Source organism: Salarias fasciatus, chromosome 8 (assembly GCF_902148845.1).
Source record: "Salarias fasciatus chromosome 8, fSalaFa1.1, whole genome shotgun sequence".
Taxonomy (NCBI): Eukaryota; Metazoa; Chordata; class Actinopteri; order Blenniiformes; family Blenniidae; genus Salarias; species Salarias fasciatus.
Window position 1 is genome coordinate 1,883,551 of NC_043752.1, and position 20,083 is coordinate 1,903,633.

Here is a 20,083-nt window from a genome sequence, read left to right on the forward strand (position 1 = left end):
AAATATCTACATTAAAAAGTTGTAAGCAGTAAAAAAAAAAAAAAATAAAACTCATGTGGTAACCTTGCAACAGACAGCCTCTGACTTTTAAAACATTTACAGAAAATTAAAACATTGGTTTTATGTGCAATAATGTAAAACAGGTTTGAAATTGAATTTAAGAAAAAAGGATATTGGACCAATTAGAGCAATAATATTCTTTAGAGCTTTCTTCAGTTTCTTTCATTTTTGGTTTAGTTGTTTCGGGTTTTTGTAAATTTTACATAAATTCCAGGTTATTTCATAGAAATTTATAGATGAAATAATCCAGAGGTTTCAGTAAAGTGAGGCGTTTGTATTTTCAGTGCTGAATTATGATCAGAAACAAACCATCCATTCATTCATTCATTCATTCATTCATTCATTCTTGCAGGATTTGAGATTCAGCCTCACGTTTCTGCTTCAACATGTTTAAAACTGGAACTTGTTGGCAGGAAAGCATTTTGTTGTATTTTATTAATGATAAAAAAAAAAAAAAATCAGAAGAAATCCTGAAAAAAGACACACAGACAGAATAAAACAACGGCGTGTTTATTGTCAGAGAAGGTTTGCCCCCGAGCTGCTGGGGGGGTAAAACTCTCCCCGGGTTCTGGGGCAGTTCTGAGTTAAATCCCCGGGTGGGGGGAGGCGAGGTGATCCGGCGAGTAATCTAAGTAAATCATTTACACTTTACAGGTCATCTTAACGTGAAATAAATAAGAGTATTTACACTGAGCGGCGCGGCGCGGCTCAGGGGGCGTGTCCGTCCGGGGCGGTGGGCGGAGCCTGGCCGTACCTCTTGCAGGTGAGCGCCAGCAGCAGCAGCATGGGCAGGTGCCACAGGCTGCAGAAGAAGAGGCGGCGGGCGCTGCCGCGGTCGCCGCGCCGCTGGAACTGCAGCGCCAGGAAGCTGATGTACAGGTTGATGGGCAGCGAGACGACGGGGAACGTCCAGGTGGTGACGCCCAGCGCCGGCGCCGCCGCCGACAGCCCGATCAGCGCCAGGCTGTGGCGCAGCGCCACCCGCCGGCACATGGCCGGGTGGGTGACCGACATCATGCGGTAGCCGCCGCGGGAGTAGTCCTCCCTCAGGTTCCAGCTGAGGGCGTTGAAGTGGGGGAACTGCCAGCTGTACAGGAAGCCGCCCAGGAGCAAGGCACCTGGAGGGGGAGGGGGGCGGGGTTAATGGCTGCACAGCGGACGAGGGATCGGCGCTTCCTCGCGGCGTCGGGTACCTGGCTCCAGACAGCCGGTGGCGGCGGTCCAGCCCATCACGGGGGGGATGGCGCCCACCACGGCGCCCACCCAGGTGTTGGCGATGCTCAGCCTCTTGAGCGGCGTGTAGCAGCAGGTGTACAGGAAGACGTTCAGCGCGCCCAGGGCGCCGGTCAGCGGGTTGACGGCCAGCGTGAGCAGGGCGACGCCGGGGAGGCCGCAGGCCAGGGCGAAGGAGACGGCGTGCAGCGGGCTGACGGGACACACACACACACACACACACACACGAAAACGATGCATTTTCAAAATTTAATTAAATTCTATTTAAAATCTTCAAACTGTAAGTTAAAAGAAATCTCACAGCTGGAAGAGCTCAGCAATTTGAAAGTTTTTTTTTTTTTTAACCCTAATAGGAGCAGAATTATCAGTCGAAAGCCAAACTTCGGGTAATTATTTGGAATTCCTCTCAGTTTCCTCTGGGAAGATCAAAACCGTTTCACTCTGGAGAGAAGCAGCGAGCCTCAAACCTCGCCGCACCACAACAGAGGGAACCGTCGTCCGCATTCCGGAGAGGAACAAACACGGATTACACACTCGGGCGGATGAGCGTTGGATGACAAACTCTTTCCAGCGCCGCCTCCGGGCCGCCGTGGAGCCCGAGCGCGACGCGGCGTCCTGACGGCTTGTTTGACAGGATGGCCCGGCCGCCCATCTGCTCGCCGTCTTCACGCGAGCTCGTACGTGTCGGGGAGGGGGGGACGAGTTGAGAGCCCGGCTGTTTAGACAGGACGGGAACGCTTCCAGTCACGCTTTCTAAACAGCACGTCGGCGGAGGATCCTGCGACCGGAGCGAGATAAGCTGTGGGGTCAGGGTCCGGCGACCGTCCTGTAAAACCGCCTCACATCTCGAAACCTGAGGATCCTCCTGTCGACGGGCTCAGAAACACCTGACGGATTCCAGCCCAATTGGAAAAAAAAAAAAAAAAGTCTTACTAAAATGTGTGAAATGAAATGACTGAGCAGGGTTGAGGTTTGTCGGTACCTGATCTGTCCTCTGACCAGCGGACGGTTCCTGGTCCGGTTCATGTTGGAGTCGAAGGGCACCTCGAAGTACTGCGGAGACGAGACGACAGACAGATTCAAAAGAAAGACGTGAGAGTCAGAACAACATCAGAGAGGAGACTTTTGATGTCCGACTGCAGGCTGCAGCAAATATTCAGGTTGTTTTTTTTTTTAAGTTACATCAGATGCAGCTCCAGAGTTTTTACGCCCTGCAAATCAAAAAGACGCCGACACGGAATGAAAAATTCAAAAGCAAAGGCCGAGCTGAGGAACAAATGTTTTCTCATGTTTCGAACATCAGAGAGAGAGGGCCGAGCGGCGATCCGGCCGGGTCGTCCCTGGAGGTGCCGGGCGGCGGCGGGCCGTTCGGTGGGTGGTGGTCGTGGTGGGGCCGCGCCGCCGGACGACTCCGTGAAAAACTACTTATACTCCTGTTTTATGATCCGCTCTGGAGGAGCGGCTTCAAAGTGCTCCCAGGAGGTTCGCAATGTGTGACTAAAACGCAAACATATGGGGCGCTTAAACGCAGGAACTGGCTAATCTGTGTGTGTGCGTGTGTGTGCGTGTGTGTGTGTGTGTGTGTGTGTGTGTGTGCGTCTGATAAAAGCCTCAGACTAATGATGAAAACAGATAAGGCTCTCGTGCGACGGAATACCGAGTCGTCTCTTCTGATAAACGGTTCAATATCGAACGATCGGGTTCTGATCGAGTCGCTCTGCGGGAGACACCCGGGCTCGTGTTCTCTTCCGGCGACCGGATCAAAGATGGCCGACAGTCCCCCGCATCCGTTTGCATCTGGTTTGGAGCGTTTCTACTCAGCAGAATCTTACCCAGAACCTGGATTCGGCTCCAGTGCTAACCGGGTCCGGCGTCCTGCTGGGTCTGGACCCTGCCGGGCTCGTGCACAGCTGTGTGCACGGCTGTCGGACCCCAGGGCCCACACCGAGGTGTTAATTCTATTTCCTGGGTCAGGAAATGCGTCAGGAGGTCAGGGGCCGCTCTTTGTGGCCAGGGGCCCCGGGAGCGGCGCTGCCTGGACCGGGGCCCGGAGCTCTGCTCACATAAAAACAGAATCCACTTAGTTTCCAGTAACGCCTCCCCACATGGAGCTGCCGGCTCGCGCACCTGGAGCGCGGAGGAGGGCGCCGGCCGCGGCGTGAGAAACTATTCCAGGCATTCACCGGACGGCCATCGTCGAAACGCCGATGATTCAGCGCGAATGCAAATGAGCCAGCGGACGACTCCCTGCACCTTCCTCCTCATCTGGTTCTCGTCAGCGGTCCGCTCTGCTCTCCGCCCAGGTCGTTATTTCTGCCCAGCAGGGCGGCGAGCTGCAGCTGAGGTGCTGCGGTGACTGGTCCGGGGACTCGGCGGGTTTTCACCGACCGACGGTGGACAGAGGCTAAAGGCGTGCGAAAGCTGTCCAACATGCTTTTTACACACAACGCCAACAATTTATGACAGAACTTAAATTCGTTCTGAAAATATGCTTTGTCCTCACACTTGGTTTGGTGCTGAGTCTGCATGTTCTACATGTGGCGGATTTACTTTAGATGAAACAGGTTTCTGATACAGGAGGGTGGCTGGATGTGTGCAGGTCTTGGGACTTAAGGCTGGTTGTGCTTTGCTGACTCCTCTGTGGGGACAATTATCTGCCAGATGACGAAGACGGAAACCAGGCCAGCCTAAAGTGCGGCAGCGGCGGCGGGGGGTGTGTGTGTGTGTGGGGTGGGGGGTGGTGGGGGGGTTTGGTTATCAAAGACGGAGCGTGATCCACTGAAAACCACCAGGCCTCAATTGATAACAGGCTGCGAAGAGGCATTTCCTATTCTACAGAAGACAAGCGAGCCTTGCGTCGCGACACCATTTAACGCGACAAAGAGCTGAATCTCAGGCCGTGGTCGACTTCTTCCATCGCTCCACTGAGGAAAACCCAACTTTTTATACTTTGTGATAAAAAATCAAAAACAGTAAAGACAACGATTAGAAGCGTGGCGGTTAGAGAGGAGAGCTGCAGTCGCTCCGCTCTGTTGACTCAAGAGGCCCAAACAGCGTGTGTGCCGAGCAAAACCCAGGTGCGCCGGCTAAACCCCGCAATCACAAGTCACCAGTGGGCTGAGTGACGGACTCGAACCCGCACGAAGACGGGCGGGCGGCGCGCCGAACCGAGCCGACGACGAGAGCTCTCAGAGCTCCTCCTCAGCGCCGACCGTGAACCGTCTGTGATCCGCCACTCGACAAACAAGCAGACAGATTGACTCAGATTAGGTTCTCCTCAGAAGTCGCCTCCACGGCGCCGGCGCGCGCTCGCCACGCGCTCGCCACGGTTTGAAGTCAAATGAAAGAAGGGAAGTGGAACCGAACGCGCGGTCTGCCTCGCAGAAACGCTGGCTCGGCAGGTCAAGCGCCGTGCTGCCCGACGCCTCCGGAGTCGCACCAGCAGCCTCCCAGCTACGTGAGCAATGCGGTGATTTTTCACCACCTCACCGCTCAACCTGCTGAAGTGCTCATTAACCTGAGGAGAGCCGGCGTGGTGAGGAGGAGAACCCAGGTTCAAAACGGTTTCAAGGAAGCAGAATAGACTGTAAAATCGAAGAGGTGGGAAAACACAAATCCGATCGTCCTCATTTCCATGTCTGTTAATAAATCACAGTGACATGAAGGCTATCGCAGCACAGGAGCGTCTGGCCGAGGAGCGGATCACGTCTTCCTTTCAGTCCGGCGTTGAACTCGCACCCCTTGTGGCTCGCTGCTCTTGTCTGAGCACAGTGGCTGGCGGCGGTTCAGCTGGCGCGCCTCCCTCCTGATTAACGGGCCGAGCGTGGGACAGTGAAGCGCTGAACTGTCCTCATGTTAATCAGCCAATTAATGCCGAGCGGAGGCGCGCTACCTCTGCCCCGGCGGCGATAAGTCCCTCCGCGCGAGACCAACCTCCGCTCGGCCGAGGCGCCATCGCGCCGGAATCAACTTCTGGAGGAAGAAACGAGTCTCACTCGTCCATAAACCGTCTCGTCTGGTCAAAGAAAGCCGTGAAAGCCGCTGCTTTGCATCCTGAAATCTTTAAACCAGTTTTACCACACTGTTACTGGGTCACAGCGCCTCCTGGAGGGAAGGAGGAATCACATCACTGGCGCTCGTAACAATGGCGACGTTAAAACTCCTGAACACTGTTCGCTTTTTTATTTAGACTCACACACTATGAAAAAGTGAAAGGTGAGTCAAAAGAACTGGGTTGTGTGTGTGTGTGTGTGTGTCTGTGTGTGTGTGTGTGTGTGTGTGGTCACTTGGTTTAAAGAAATAAACAGACCTTTCCAGCACCACCGGGCATTTTGCAAATGACTGTGCGGGTGTGACTGACATGACATGCAGTTTGAAAGCCTCTCAGCGGTTTAAAGAGAGACATGTGCATGACCGTGTGTATGTTTGAGAGGACGTGAGTGTTTGGATTTTTCCTTCACAGCTGTGTCAGTGTGTGTGTGTGTGTGTTATTGTGTGTGTGTGTGGGGGGGCTCGTTGCGGATACCACAATGATGGGGATCTCAGAGAACGCAGTACATGAACCTCCAATTCTTTGAGATGCCGCAATTAATGACTTTCAGAATCAAAGACGCAAATCTAATTTGCATTAATTTAATTTAACTAATTTAATTTGACAAAATGTCATCGATGCATTCCCGAATTGGCATCACAGTTCGACCAGTTCTCATGCATGTTAGATAGATCTTCCTGAAGGAAGCGCAGAAGCTGCAGGACGATGACCAGAAACCAGGATGAAGACTCGGCTGTGGGTTTTCCACTGAACTCAGACATGTGTGACAACTACGACACTATTGTGAACAAAAAAAAAAGCTGAGAGACAGATTTGAAAACCTCTGTAAACATTCATTGCAGCCAAGTGTCATAAAGGCTATTAGTCCAGTCGAGCTGTGTGTATATCGTGTTTCCCTCCTCAGAATGAAAATCTGGACGACATCAAATAACTTCTCAACAAAAAAAAGGAGCATCTGTCTTTTTATAAAGCTGTCATGAGCTGCTGGAGCGGACCTCAGCTCTGTTTTCTGCTGCAGCAAACAGTTAAATAGATCGCATATTTCCACATCTGTGTTATTTATGGAGAAGGTACCAACAACAGATGCAAGTCAACAGGGTTCCAGATTAGCCCTGCGGTCCAGACACACGTCAACATCAACAAACTGCTGCCTTTGTTTCTATTGTTTGGGTCTGTTTTTTTTTTTGTATCTCTACCTTGTGGTGACATGCTGGGACAAAAGTCAAGCTTCTCATAAAAAGCAGTCAAAGTCAGGTTGTTTGTAGCTGAACTACATGAAAACGATGTTCTGCTTTGCTTCAGAGGCCGTTCTGTAAACTTGATAAGTCATGTTGAAGCTTTAGCATAAGAGATGGAGACAGCGGAATTAAATTAAACATAAAACAAGTACAAAACGGGCTTTTTTTTAATGATGTAAACAAACTTAACTCGGCTCCGCATTCTGTGAAATATGTTCATCAGCAGGCAGACGATCTGCGGATACACAAGAAGCAAACAGACGAAAAACCAGCGGGACTAAATAATTCATCCGTGAGTGACGGCCTTGTTTGCCGGGGCAAATAGGAGGAGACTGAGTAAACACGCTAACAAAGTTCCTGTCACAATCTGTCCTCCTCCGCAGCCTGAGCTCTGCCCGTGAGACCCGTCCCGTCTCCTCGTGTCTCTCCGTCTCCCCTGGAGTGGAAAAGCGACCGGTTAGCTCCTCGCCGGGCTGCAGAGGCGAGCTGTCAGCTATCTGCCCCGCAGACGGGACAGAAATGCCTCTTGTCAGGACGTGGATCAACGCGGCTTTCAGCGTGTCGCAGCGCCGCCACAGTCTGGCAGGACGAGGTTATAATGATGGGAAAAAAAATAATGAAAAAAAGATTGACACTATTGATTATTGCTTGGATTCAGTCCGTTTAAAACGAAGCCTCTAGTAGCTTAAGAGAGGATTTTCATTATGTGTCCTGAAGAGGAGGTTCAGAAAACACAAACCAGCAAAAAGAAGAAGACATGTTGAAGTTTTCATGATTTCATGACACAAATTAAGAGCATGATGGGTAACAGGAGAAAGGCTATTGATGAAACGATTCCATCCTGAAGTCACACTGCCTTCAATCCACCGATCTACCGCTACAGGAGTCACTCAGATGGAAGCAGCCGAGCAAAAAAACAACCTCTGAAGCACAGAACCATCCCCCATCCAGGCTTAATCCCGAGGAAGTGGGTAAAACAGAGTAAGATGTTCCCAAAGAGAACACACGCTCACACACACACACACACACACACACACACACACTCTATGATGACTATCATCCAGAAAGTGATTACAGCTGTGTGGGAGTAAAATGAATGGGAGCCCAGCAGTGGGCATGTCCTCCTGCTAGAATGAGGAACTGCACGACGGCATTAACGGCGTTCACAGTAAAACTGATCCGCTCTCCTTAAATCCCAGGAGTTTTTTTTTGCATATTTGCGTTAAAGTGAGCAGGTGAGGAGTGCTGTCTGAAACATGAACGACCAACGCAAGGTCTCCAGTCACATGTTGACGGAACAACAGACCCCTGCTCAACACATGAAGAGCGTTGGTTTGATATGATTCAGCTTTTTCTGTAGGTTCGCAAATTCAATATAATGAAGAGAGCAGTGACTGAAATTCAAAATGAGAAAATGACTGACAGGCTGAGCGCTCTGGCAGTTCATGATTAGACAACGCGGTCCAGCGTTGTCCCTCGCTATCAATCACACACACACACTGAGGATGTGACGCTGCCGCCGCAAAGTTTCTGACAGTCGGAAGACGAACCGGGCCTCTGAAGGCGGGAGGCGGCTGCAGCCGCGGCGCACCGCCTTTACGGCTGAGCCCCGGCTAAAACAAGCAAACAGTTATTAAGATGAACAACACGCGGGGGCGAAGCGCCGCTCGGCCGGAGACATAAACAAACGGACGCAAGTGTTATTTTACCGTCCCTCTGTGCTGCTGAGGCGGGGTTAAGAACAAAGCCAGAGGAACGAGCGGCTGTTGGGGGGGTACAGTTGAAGGTGTCGGCGCTGAAGAGCAAATATGTATGTGCGAGCTACACACACCCACGGACACACACTTTGAAGTGCCCTGTGAGCAGTAATCAACAGTTACTACATGACAGAGTCTGACAGGCTGCTGTGTCATCAGAAAGAGGAAGATCCTTTTAACTAGACAGTCTGCAGCATGGGGGGGGGGGGGGGGGGGGGGGGGGGGGGGCACGCCCGGCGGACCGCAGCGGCTTCCTCAGGTGAGGTGGAAATGATGAGCAGGTGAACCAACAGACCGACTGCTCCTTCAGATCCTCACGAAAAAACACAAGCAGATGGACACGAGCTCTCACAATCAGGAAAGGAACGTTCAACAATTCCAGCGTGTTTGCGGCTCTCACCAGACGAAAACCCACAACTGAACCAGCCAGTCACACAAACAGATTTTCTTTTGCATGGTGAACGTGCAAGCGCGACGCCCCTCAGCTGTTTAAGGTGCACTGAGCTGCAAACTGGTCCTTTAAAGCATGAAGAAAGACGCCACTGCAGGATCTGAGGAACTGTGGGCGATCTGCTTTCTGAATCTGTTCCAGGTCGATCTGGACGACACGCTTCAGCTTCCCTGAAGATAATTTATGTCTCTTTCAGCATTTGGCAGAACCGAAAGCTATTAAACCCCGAGATTTTTGCGATTGTGAGACACGCCCAGAGAGCTGGAGCGTGTGGGTAACCATGTTGTTTTCCAGCAGCGATGCCCTCGCTCCCAGAGCTTCTGGGCTGGAATCAAATTAGCATGCAGCGTTGGCTCACGGGCAAGCCATAAACAGTACTGCTTTTGTTAATTATCCATGGATCTCAGCATTACAAAGAGTGTTCCTAGTTGCCTCTGGCTAAGTTACCTTCAAATAGAGTGGGCAAACTTGAGTTGGCCTGAAAAAAAAAAAAAAAACAGTGCAGCATATTGTACACAAACACATGAATGTGATGTAAAAAAAAAAAAAAAAAAACACCTCCTCTGATTAAATTTCTTCACCAAGACCAGAAACATACATTTTTTCTTACTTCAAAGCGTTGCTCTTCTATTTTCAGCCCCGTACGTCCACAGACACCAGAAACTCGCGGTGCTTCACATTAAAATGCACAGATGTCAGAAAAGCTTTGAAGGCTGGTTTTGCATCGACTGGCAGAACGACGGGGCCGGACAAATCTGAAAGCTGAGCGACTATTACGCCTCGGCTCGACAGAGAACAGCAGGTCGCTCCATAAAGCCGCGTCTTCGCTGGCCCGTCACGTACTTTAATGCGAGCCGAACGTCGACGCTTCCCACATCGCCGCACGGCCTGCGTCCGACACCGTGCAGGGTTCAGGCCTGAACCTGAAGAGCATCTGGTCGACTTCACCTCTTACAAGCTGCGATGGCTTGTGGTGGCGACCCGAGCACAATGGCTAAAGAGAAGACCTCCGACCGCGACCTGAAAATACTCCCCAACGCGACTATCGGGTCATTTTTAGCCCTCTGCTCTCACGATTCAGTGTTTATTTAAGGAGAGACGCAGAGAAAGTTTCATCACACAGCATAACGACGAGCCGAGCACTGGACCCACCAGGCCGCTGCGATCACCGCCGCGTTCGGACTGGTACCGCCGCATTCCCCCGGCCCGCGGAGGCCGGCCAGGCTTTAAGTACATGTGTGAAAAGCGTGGAGGTTTCCTGGAGCCAGACGAGGCCGCGCCGGGCGGCTTCCCCGCCTCTGACTCGAGTCTCGGAGGCATCTGCATTATCTCACTTTGTTGGTTGCTCGAGAGCTTAATCACAGTGTTCTGTCAGAAACTGAAGGCTGATCAGGGGGGTGGAGAGAGGCGCTCCACCTGCCCGTCACTCGGCCCACTTCACCGCCGTGACGTGTGTTTGCAGCTTCGGCTGACAGCGGCGCTCGAGTGCGACCTTCACAAAGGAAGACGACATGTTGTTGACGACAGCGGTGAAGAATGTGCTTACCCACAAAGCCTCTCTCTCCGTTGAAGGAGGAAACCCTGTATTTATCAGCCAGGATCACTGAGAACATGAAGAGATGAAGTCCCACCAATTAAAAATAAAATCCATGCTAAAAACAGCTATTTAAACTTCAAGAATTAAATCATATCTCAAGTGATCTAAATGGGCTGAAGAATTAAAGTTTAACACATGAAGATTTTATTTTATCCGCTGAAAACTTTACTCAATTCACTCTGCTGGACTCATTAAACTTTACAAGGCGGCTTTTATACAAACTACAGAGAGGTGGGCTGTTATTTCAAGGATCCAAATCAGAGGGGAAGCTGTGCTGCTCTGAATTAACACCCGACATGCAAATCACGACGATGCGGCTGCACCGTCGAATAAAAGTCCTCCAATTTCAGGAAGCTTCATCAATCAGTTGTGACTAAATCCCTGTGTGATCGACGTCATTTAAAAAAACACCTCGATGGCTCAGGCTGGGCTGAAAGTGAAGCCGGTTTGAGCTGACCACAGGTCATGATCTCCTGTGTCTCTGTGTCTAAAAGCCATCGGTTCCCTCCATGTTTACAGCTTCTTCTCTCTGAGTTGGTGTTTACCGTTTTACACTTGGGTGGATTTCTGGGTCAGGATTTGGCTCACAGCAGCTCCGCTTCCAGCCTGATGCATCTGACCTTGAGAACTGATTACAGTGGAGCTAACGTGTTTACACGTAAAAAAACAGCTTGAGTTGGACTAAGACAATTATTTGAAAGCGTAGTGAAAATCCGAACACTTGGCCCGAAAAGCAGGTTTTGTTTTTTCCGCTTCTCCTCTCGGGCATTTATCTCCGGGGCAACGACGAGACGCCATAGGTGGATTTAGCTCTGATGACTTTATCAGAGCAGAGCATCTGTCTCCCATCTGAGGCGACACGACTTCCATTTGTACAGTTTGAAGCGGACTGGCACCCCACTGTTGACAAAGACAAAAGGCTTTAAAGAAATTAACTATTAAACAGGGCTGTCTGGTTAAATATTCATTTTAATCCAGCACCGAGAGAGAGAGAGAGGGCGAGAGCGAGAGCGATACCCATCAAGTCCTTTTAGCTCCATCTTGCAAGGCAATTAAAAGGGAATTTCCATTTCTTTCTCCGGGCTGAATTAACAGCTTGGCGAACGACCCTCCAACAAAAAGCCGAAAACTAATAATGTCAAAGATCGGCCCCGGCCTTTGTTTTAACCGAGCTGGTGGAAAACCAGACTTGAAGAGGAGCATCTGCAGTCAAGACGGCGCGTCTTTTGTTGTCTAATCGGCCGTTCAATCTGATGTATCTGACCTTTATCTCCATGAAAGTGAGCCACAACATGCTCAGAACAGACTTAAGTGTAAGAAGAAAAGCAGCTGAACCTCCCACTACGTGTTGGACACGGAGGAAAAACGTCTTTGGGAAACATAAATCTTTAAAAATATTTACATGAAAACAGCATTAGGAAGCAACCTGCGGTGGTGTGAAGAGTTATAGTTCAGAATAAATTCATGAATTTCATCAAAGAGGACTCGGAGTGTTTAACACTGCAGGGGAATTTCCAGGATCGACTCAGATCGTTTTACAAGTGACGGCACATCAGTCTGACACCCTAATGTTCTCACAAATATAATTAAAAAGATGAGTTCAAACAAAACGGAGGCAGCGGTCCGAGGTCGCGATCTTAACCAGCCTGTGTCGGAGGGTTACAGCTCCGGCATTACTGAGCTTTTCACTGCTTTAAAAGTAGAAAGAGAAGATTTCTGCTGGATGTAGAGGGTTAATCTGACACTTCAGGGTGTATGAAGATCAGTGGTTTGTCAGAAAGGTTTAAAAAGCTCTTACAAACCTCAGGTGTGCTTCATAAAAACAGCTTCTTTTAAACTGCGTTTCTGAGCATCGCCTAAACAAGCCGGCGCGGCGTGACGTGGAGGGGCCGACCGAGACGCCGGCAGACGAGGAGCGTGCGGGAGGGTAAATAATGCATGCCTGCACAGGACGGGGGAGAAGGGCGTAGCTGCGAGCGGACGGGCTGAAAGGGGGCTTGTGGGGGCTCGCCGGTGCGTGCCAGCCTCAGACACAAAAGGAAAGGCGGCCGCCTTTGTCTCATCTCAGCCACACAACAAGCCGGCTCGAATCTCCATCAAAACAAACAGGCGGGACTGACGGGGAGCGACTCGCACTGCGGATGCTGTCAGAACGGCGGAGCGGCGTTTATTTGACAGCAAAAAGGCCACATCGGGTCTTATTTACTCTGATCTGAGACCTCCGCGGCGTTCCGGGGCTTTGGCCTCAAACTTTCATCCAACACTGTTTTCTAATGAGCTGAAGCCACGAGCGCACGAGGAGGCGGCGGCGGCCGAAACACCCGCACAGCCTGAAAATGAAAAAAAAACTGTGTTTTTATAGTAGAACTGCGTGTTTTCACGCAGCCGGAGTTTCTGACGGCCCGGCTGGAGGTCTCACCGCCACCTCCTCCAGCCACGGCCTGCTCCTCCCCCTCGAGGCGGCCTCCTCCTGTCCTGGAGGTAATGCGACGGTCGTGCGGCGGCGCACGCGAGCGCGGCGCTCTGCCTCTTCAGACGCAGAACATTAAAGCATTAGGGTGGAGCAGCTGAATCCATAGGAAGTGATCTTCACAAGGGTCTCTCTGCGCTTTGATTTGCTCGTCGAGCTTTTGTTTGATTCTCCGTATAAAAAGACTTTTTGCTTTGATCGCACCTAAACACACTAACGGTGGAGCACCGGCGCTCAAAAGATGAAAAGGACGAAATGAAAAAAAAAAAAAAAGAAAAAAGAAAGAAAAAAAGACATGGCAACACATCTGAAGTGGGGTTCATTTTCTTTTCAGCTCCATGTTTTCTTTCAGAGATTACGACAAACAAACGGACGGCCGGCGAGTGGAGATCGACGGCAGGCAGATGAAGGTACGCCTGACAGAAAGAGCCCGGCGATAAAGCCGAGTGTGTCAAGTCAACTACAAAGAGCCGGCGAGTGTCACCACAGAGGAGCTGCAACCTGCAATTATGAGTCACGCCTGACGTCGCGCATGTTTGTGTGTATAATTACTTCGAGGGGGGAAGAGAGGAAAAAAAGCATCTTTTTTTTTTCCTCTTGAAAAAGTGTCTGTGCGAAACAAAGCTCTCCCTTTAAATCCCCGTTTAGCTTCAAAGTTAGCTTTCCTTCGAGCGCAGGTGGCTGATTTGTCCGAGACAATAATCCCATCTCTGGCTCGTTCTAATTAAGACGACGATGACATGCAAAACGCTCCCAGACAAACTCTGGGACGAGGGATCAGAACGAGAGGGACCCCGCTCACATTCCACTTCCTGGCCCTGAACAGATTAAACACTGATGAATTTCTGGCTAACATTACACAAGGCCATTTGTGAAAACACAGAGAAATGTTCAAGTATTACTCGGCAGGATCTTTCTGTGTATTTATCTGCGAAAAATCCATGTGAGGCATTCCCTAAATACCTCACATTCTGTTATAGGACACTTCCACCCACATGTCAAATCCCAATGAAGGCCGAAATCTGACAGCCGCCACTGTATTAGTCTGGATGCTTCATTACAGAGTCAGATAATAAATGTTTCGATGTCAGTCCGCACTGGATTAGAACAGGTTTAAAACGAGGACAGGCCCGGTGTGAGGGTGGGCCGCAGACGGGGGAGACCCCAGGTACGACCGGCGGCCGCTGCCTCTTCCGTCACTCAACGCTCTGAACGCCTCGATGCTCGAGTCCGCCTCGAGAGGACGACGCATTTCTCAAATACCTGAAGGATATTTACACACCTGCTCGGTGTGAGGTGGAGGCGCGCACACACACACACACACACACACACACACACACGCAGGAGCCGGCTCCGTTTCAGGCCAGTGCAAAGACAATACGGTGGCCGAGTCTGTGATGGACTGACTGACGCCATTCATGCCTGACCGCCGCAGCAGAACGGTGCAGTTTGCACATTCATGCATCCATCTTATCCAACGCAGGCCTGATGGAGGCTGGAGCCAATCCCAGCTGTCTGTGAGGGCAGTGTACACACTGGACTGACCAGTCCAACACACACACCTACGGACAAGTTAAGATTGTAGTCATTCTTCGCAGTAATTGTTTGCTTTTTGTGAAAATATAGACATTTTCATCACGTATCCTCTACACTAGCGTTGCTGCTGTGGCTCTGTTTTACCCGTCTCGCCCACTGAAGCGAGCCTGACGCCCGAAACTGAGACGATACGGCGAGTCTCAGCGCTGGAAAACGTGTCAGCAGCGTAGAGGACCGGAGCTGTGAAGGTGAAGCCGGAGAGGGGGCGGCGGCGGCGGATCCTCCAGGCTACGAACCTGCAGTGTAATCAAGCTTGTTGCCAAATTACAGGCCGAAGACGCCGCTAAGCACGGTTCAACTCCAGGCCGAGCGAGGGAGAGGTCAGCCATTATACTAATAATCTTAAGTCACGGAGCAAATTCCGATGTACAGCGTCAACATTAGAGTGCGGCTCGGCCTTTAAGAGTCCCCACACACACACACAAACACACACCACTCCTCCTTTGTTTACCGCGAAAAAAAAAAAAGCTTTCAACGGTGAAATAATAACAGCGTTTCACTCTGCTTGATGCATTTTTGAAATGCGCAGCGAAACAGGAATGTAGAACGGTAAAAAAAAAAAAAAGAGAGATTTTCTGGTTTTTTCAGCATTTTTTGGAGCACAAAAGGGAAACTGGACATGTGTGTCTGTCAACAAGCAAATTCACTGTTTGTATAATATGTCAATATAAAAAATCTAATACGCCGTGAGACCTACAGATATCCTGCCAGCGCTGAAGTCACCCTCTTCCCAAAAGGAAATTGGTACTTCGAAAATAAACGTATACAAGAGCAGAAACATCTGTCATGTTCGGCGCGGCTCTGGAAACGAGCGGCGTGTTTACCGTCTTCGCATCGCGTTTGTACTTCCATTCATTAGCAGTAGTAAATCATCTCTAATCGTAATCCTGTGACTCTCAGTATGTTTCTGATTTTTCTAGCAATATGTGGACCAGATGTCGAACCACTCCGTCATCAAACTGTCATCAGCGGAACAAGAGAAGCGGAGAAACACACACATGAAGACACACACACGCAGACGTGACCAACCTGGTTGATGGAATTGGCAGCACAGGAGGCGAGGCCTGTTCCCAGAGACGACACGACGAAGAGGATGGGATCGAACGGTACGGGCGCCATGGCGAAGCCGGCGGCTGCAGTCGTGACCACCAGAGCTGAAATCAACCAGAAACTAAAGTCAGAAAACTGGATCTGGATTCTCTCCACATTTTCACGCTGATTGATGAGCAGTGGCAGCAGAAACAATCCGTACAAACAGGACTATTTGAAAGAAAGTGCTTAGAATTTAAATAACAAGTAGAGTATGGTACAATTGGGCCAATCTCACTTATTTTTAATATTTTTTTTGGTGTGATTTTAGGTCCAGCATCTTCATACAGAAAGTCAAAATGAAAGAAAAACTTTAAGTCAAAAATATAAAGCTGTACTGAAAAGAATTACGCCCCCATGGTAATGCAAATAGATATTTAAGTTGACGTGTAAAGATAAAGTGTATAAAACACCCTGTGATCAAATGGAGATAAAAAGTGTCTCAGACTGCCTTTAATCACATACTTGAAGTAAATTAATCAATAAATTACAACAATAAGTTGCCTGAAAACAGCTACACCAGTTTTATCAGATTTACTTGCAGTTCCTACTGAACTCAAATGCAGTTAATTCCCCTTCCCAGCACGGACATTTCTGAGCTCTCAGGTCACAAAGGAGACAGATGGAGGCCGCATGTGGCCCACAGGCCACCCGTTTGTCACCCACATCTGCTGGAGAAGTTTGATATTCATAACGTTTAGTCACATGATCACCTGTTTACAGGCGAACATCACGCTGCTGCGGTCTGTGCATGTGTGCCGGGACAAAGATAAAAGTCCAATTAAACGGCCTCCTGCAGCGACAACTGCGTCTCAGCTGGACGTGTAAACAAGTGAAAGGTTTATTTACAAGTAAACAAACATTCAAACTTGTTGAAACAGCTCCACGAAGCAATGCTCTGCATGTTTCAGTTCAAACGAACAGTTACTAGACAAACACACATCTGCTGCTATAACTCTGGTTTGGACCATAGATGGAATATATAGCATCATAACGATCGATCGACAAATGCTTTATTAATTATGGGAACATTCCCAAAAGGTGAGATTCACTGGTTCAAATCAGAGCAGAAGCGCCACCATGAAAGAGGCTAATGCTTTTCTTAACAATGAGAAAAACACAGTTTTACTATAATTATTACCTTCAAATTCATATATATTACAACATATTTTCAAATCTTTTGTCTGCTATTCTTAATAATTTTAGCTTATATACCACAAAAATCTCAATTACAGTATTTTTAAATGTTATAAAACTTCATTAAAATCTGTAGGATTTCTATTTTTTTAACCAGAGGTTATAATTATCAAATATATCTAATTTAGAAAAATGCTGAGAAATGTTTTAGTCTTTAGCTGGAATCTATTTAGTTTTCAAAAGGTTTGTAAGTGAAGAAACAGACATAAAGACCCTTCGTGGCCCACTTATCACACTGATTCTGGAACTACTGCACAACCTGATCAAAAGCTGTTCTTTTTCTTTTTAACTCTACCTGTAAGTTTGATCTTGGCGAGTCTGGCGTAGATGTCCAGTAACTCAGCACGATCAACCTTCATCTGCTTCCACTGTCTGTCCAGACGGGCCTCCTTGGCTTCGTCCGTCTCCACCTGGATGTGTGGCGTCTCATCTGAAACCGTCTGGGACGCCGGATCCTTTTGGACTACCAGGGCTTCTGTGGAGGGCTTCGGGCTGGAGGCGTCAGACAGCACCTCCCTGGCGACATCCTGCGCCTTCGGGACGTCGTCTGTGACCACAGGATTAAATGTCGGTATTCTCTCCACCTGTCGCTCAACACTGTCATCTCTCTCGTCTATGATGGTCAGCACAGGCGCCTGCTTCGGGACGGCACGTTGGTGAAGCTCGCTGTTGTTCTTTGCCACATACTGGAGAAGAAAAAGTGAAAGATGAGATTATTCATGGGAAATTCGTGAGTAATTATGACCACAGACATTCGAACAGGAATAATTCGAATGAGTCCTCAGTGAAGGGCTGCGTCACTATTTCAACAAAGGTACCTGGCGTTTCAGGAAGTTGAGATGCTGATATGTCAGCCAGTTGGATGGGTCTCTTCTGTGCAGGTGAATGATACCACGAGCAGTCTGGTTGCATCGGGGAACACTTTGTACTAATTTCTGTTTCACACTTCCACCAACAAATCCTGCAACACAATGTCAATTATGTTTGTTAACTGCAGTCGAGCATGACGAGTTCAGCTCATATGAAATAACAGCACATTTGGTGACAAATCTAAATACACATGTATTACAATCTGTGCATTCAAGATGTATGCCTGGAAACAAATACTCTCCAACTCAATTCAATGTATGTTTAAAGCAACAAATACAAAACAGTCATCTGAAGCGCTGTACACTAACAATTCCACATGAACAAGCAGACGAGATACTAGTGGAAAGCATAACCTCTCGCTGAAACAGACTTATTTATAACCTGCAGAACCAGACTCAGCAGTGGCAGCTTTCCACTGCATCTCACCAAAACATGTCAGTAGCTCCCTGAATACAGCTCCTTCTGATAACACATTCAGACACTGTACGGAATACTGGTCAAGGGAATATCAAACACAGATTTAAGGCATTTAAATGTTAGGTGAGCATCACACCGCTGCATGCAGAGTCAATCAGTCTTCTACAAAACACATTTAATGTCACCCAGTTCAGTCAAGAGAAGGTTCTTGATAAAACTACATTAACCAATAATCACATAAAGCTACACAGTGCCTCACAGACCAGAATTTGATTACTCAACTAGCAGATTAAAATACTTGTGGAGAATCTCATGGAAAGAAAGGTGAACTTCAGGTTGAAGACTAAAAAGGTTTCATTCCCACAGCAGGTAAGTCAGCACACAGTCCATGAGCATGACCTTCAACCCCATCAGCTCCCCTGAGCCCCATAACATAGCCGCTTCAGAGAAACAGGATGGGTGCATGCAGAAACATGAATTTCCCTGAGGGAATTAATCAGGAGTGAATAGTTTGGTTAGATGAAGTCGAATATATCAAGAAGTCAGGAAGTAACACACGACTGTCATCCTGAATAGAAGCCATCCACTCTAATTTCACTATTAACTTGACTGTCCTCTAAAGCACAGAACGTGGCTAAATCTAGTTAATTATGAGACTGGTTAAAATAGACCCATAAGTGATGAGGACAGCAGATACAATAACCTTACCTCGGGCGTGTCCTTACTTAACCCACGCTTTCCGAGAAAGAAATGTATAGAGCTCAGAGCTCCAAGCCTTAAAAGTCAAGTTTGAGGACACCGACCGTTACACAGTGACAATAAACCAGCTACAGGTACAAATCTACTTCTTTTGTTGTGTTATGATACCGCTCGTTGGTTTTTAAGGTCACATGCTAAGCTAACACGTTAGCTTCCGCTTTAGCATCGAGAGTTGCTTTCAATAAATGAGTCATTAAAGTGACTTTAAATCAAACCGACAGGGCTCCCGAATGCGAGCCTCTCCTCGGGATTACCTGTCAGCCTGCTACATGGTGTTTTATACATGTTCTCGTTGCATAAAGCCGGCTCCGGTAGCAGCTCCGGTAACGACCCTTCACGCACAGCGAGCCGCCATTCTCACCTCATTGGGTAACCGGAAACACTTCCGGGTCACCAAACGTCAAGTTGTCACGTGATGACGTTGTAACTACAAAATAGAAATGTGAAAATATAAAAATATTAGAAAAATATTTATGTGTTGTTTTCACCAGTATATTTTTAAACTTTCGTTTATAATATGAATTACTATTTAAATTTTACCACATTAAAACTTAGACCTCCTCTACTATTTTTCTTTATTGTAATTTCGCAATCATTTATTCAGAGCAAATAAAACATATCTTTAAAGGATATGGTTAAGTCAGTTTGATTTAAAGCTTTTTTTATATGAACATCAGGGAAACATGCTTGCTCTGTTCAATAAATCCTTTCTCTGCTGTCCACAGAGAATACCCGTAGTAAAGAAGAAGAAAGTAGAAGAGAACAACACAAGATAGATATGAACTATGCTCAATACACCAACCAATTTAGAGCAAAAATAGAGAAATTAAATGTCTATATGGTTCACTAGTCAGGAAGTCAGTGACCCCTGTCAGCTGTTCAGGTGTCTGATGGCAATGATGATGTTTTTAAATGTGTGTTGCCTGCATTAAACTAATCTTTCTTGTAGATTTTTCAGCGAGCAGTTCTTTAGTAATATTTTTTTTCTTTCTTGCGCTTGACCATCTAAATTGAAATAATATTTTTACAACCAACAGGTGGAAATGTATTTTCTTTCATAAGTGATATTACCAATGCCAAAGACAGTGTGTCAATGACGAATAAATCTGACATGAAGCTGGAATGAAATTAAGTAAAAGCCACTGTCTGGTTCAGAGTGAGGTGTCCTACCCTTGTGTGTCCTTTAAGTTGCCTGTTATTTATGTGTGTGATCACTTTGTTGACCCTGACAGCCACAGAAAGGAGAAAACCCTGCAGTTAGTACCCTCACTATGCAAATTTAATTACATCACAATGCT

At 48.1% G+C, this 20,083-nt stretch overlaps 1 protein-coding gene across 1 annotated transcript; it reads right to left on the reverse strand.

Moving 5' to 3' along the window:
• Positions 1-561: 561 nt before the first annotated feature.
• Positions 562-19,153, reverse strand: cox10 (cytochrome c oxidase assembly factor heme A:farnesyltransferase COX10). Its single transcript, XM_030098906.1, has 7 exons — positions 19,040-19,153; positions 17,558-17,700; positions 17,035-17,425; positions 15,483-15,607; positions 2,276-2,346; positions 1,254-1,486; positions 562-1,178 (listed from the first exon to the last, which is right to left on the reverse strand). The coding sequence occupies exons 1-7, from the start codon at positions 19,068-19,070 to the stop codon at positions 769-771; spliced, it is 1,404 nt and encodes a 467-aa protein (XP_029954766.1). The 5' UTR covers positions 19,071-19,153; the 3' UTR covers positions 562-768.
• Between the last annotated feature and the right edge of the window lie 930 nt (positions 19,154-20,083).

Coding starts and splice junctions, on each gene's coding strand:
- cox10 (XM_030098906.1), bottom strand. CDS start 19,070: ATGTATAAAACACCATGTAGCAGGCTGACAG. Junction 17,426..17,557: donor TCAACTTCCTGAAACGCCAG/GTACCTTTGTTG, acceptor TTTCTTCTCCAG/TATGTGGCAAAGAACAACAG. Junction 2,347..15,482: donor CTGCCAATTCCATCAACCAG/GTTGGTCACGTC, acceptor TCGTCTCCGCAG/TACTTCGAGGTGCCCTTCGA.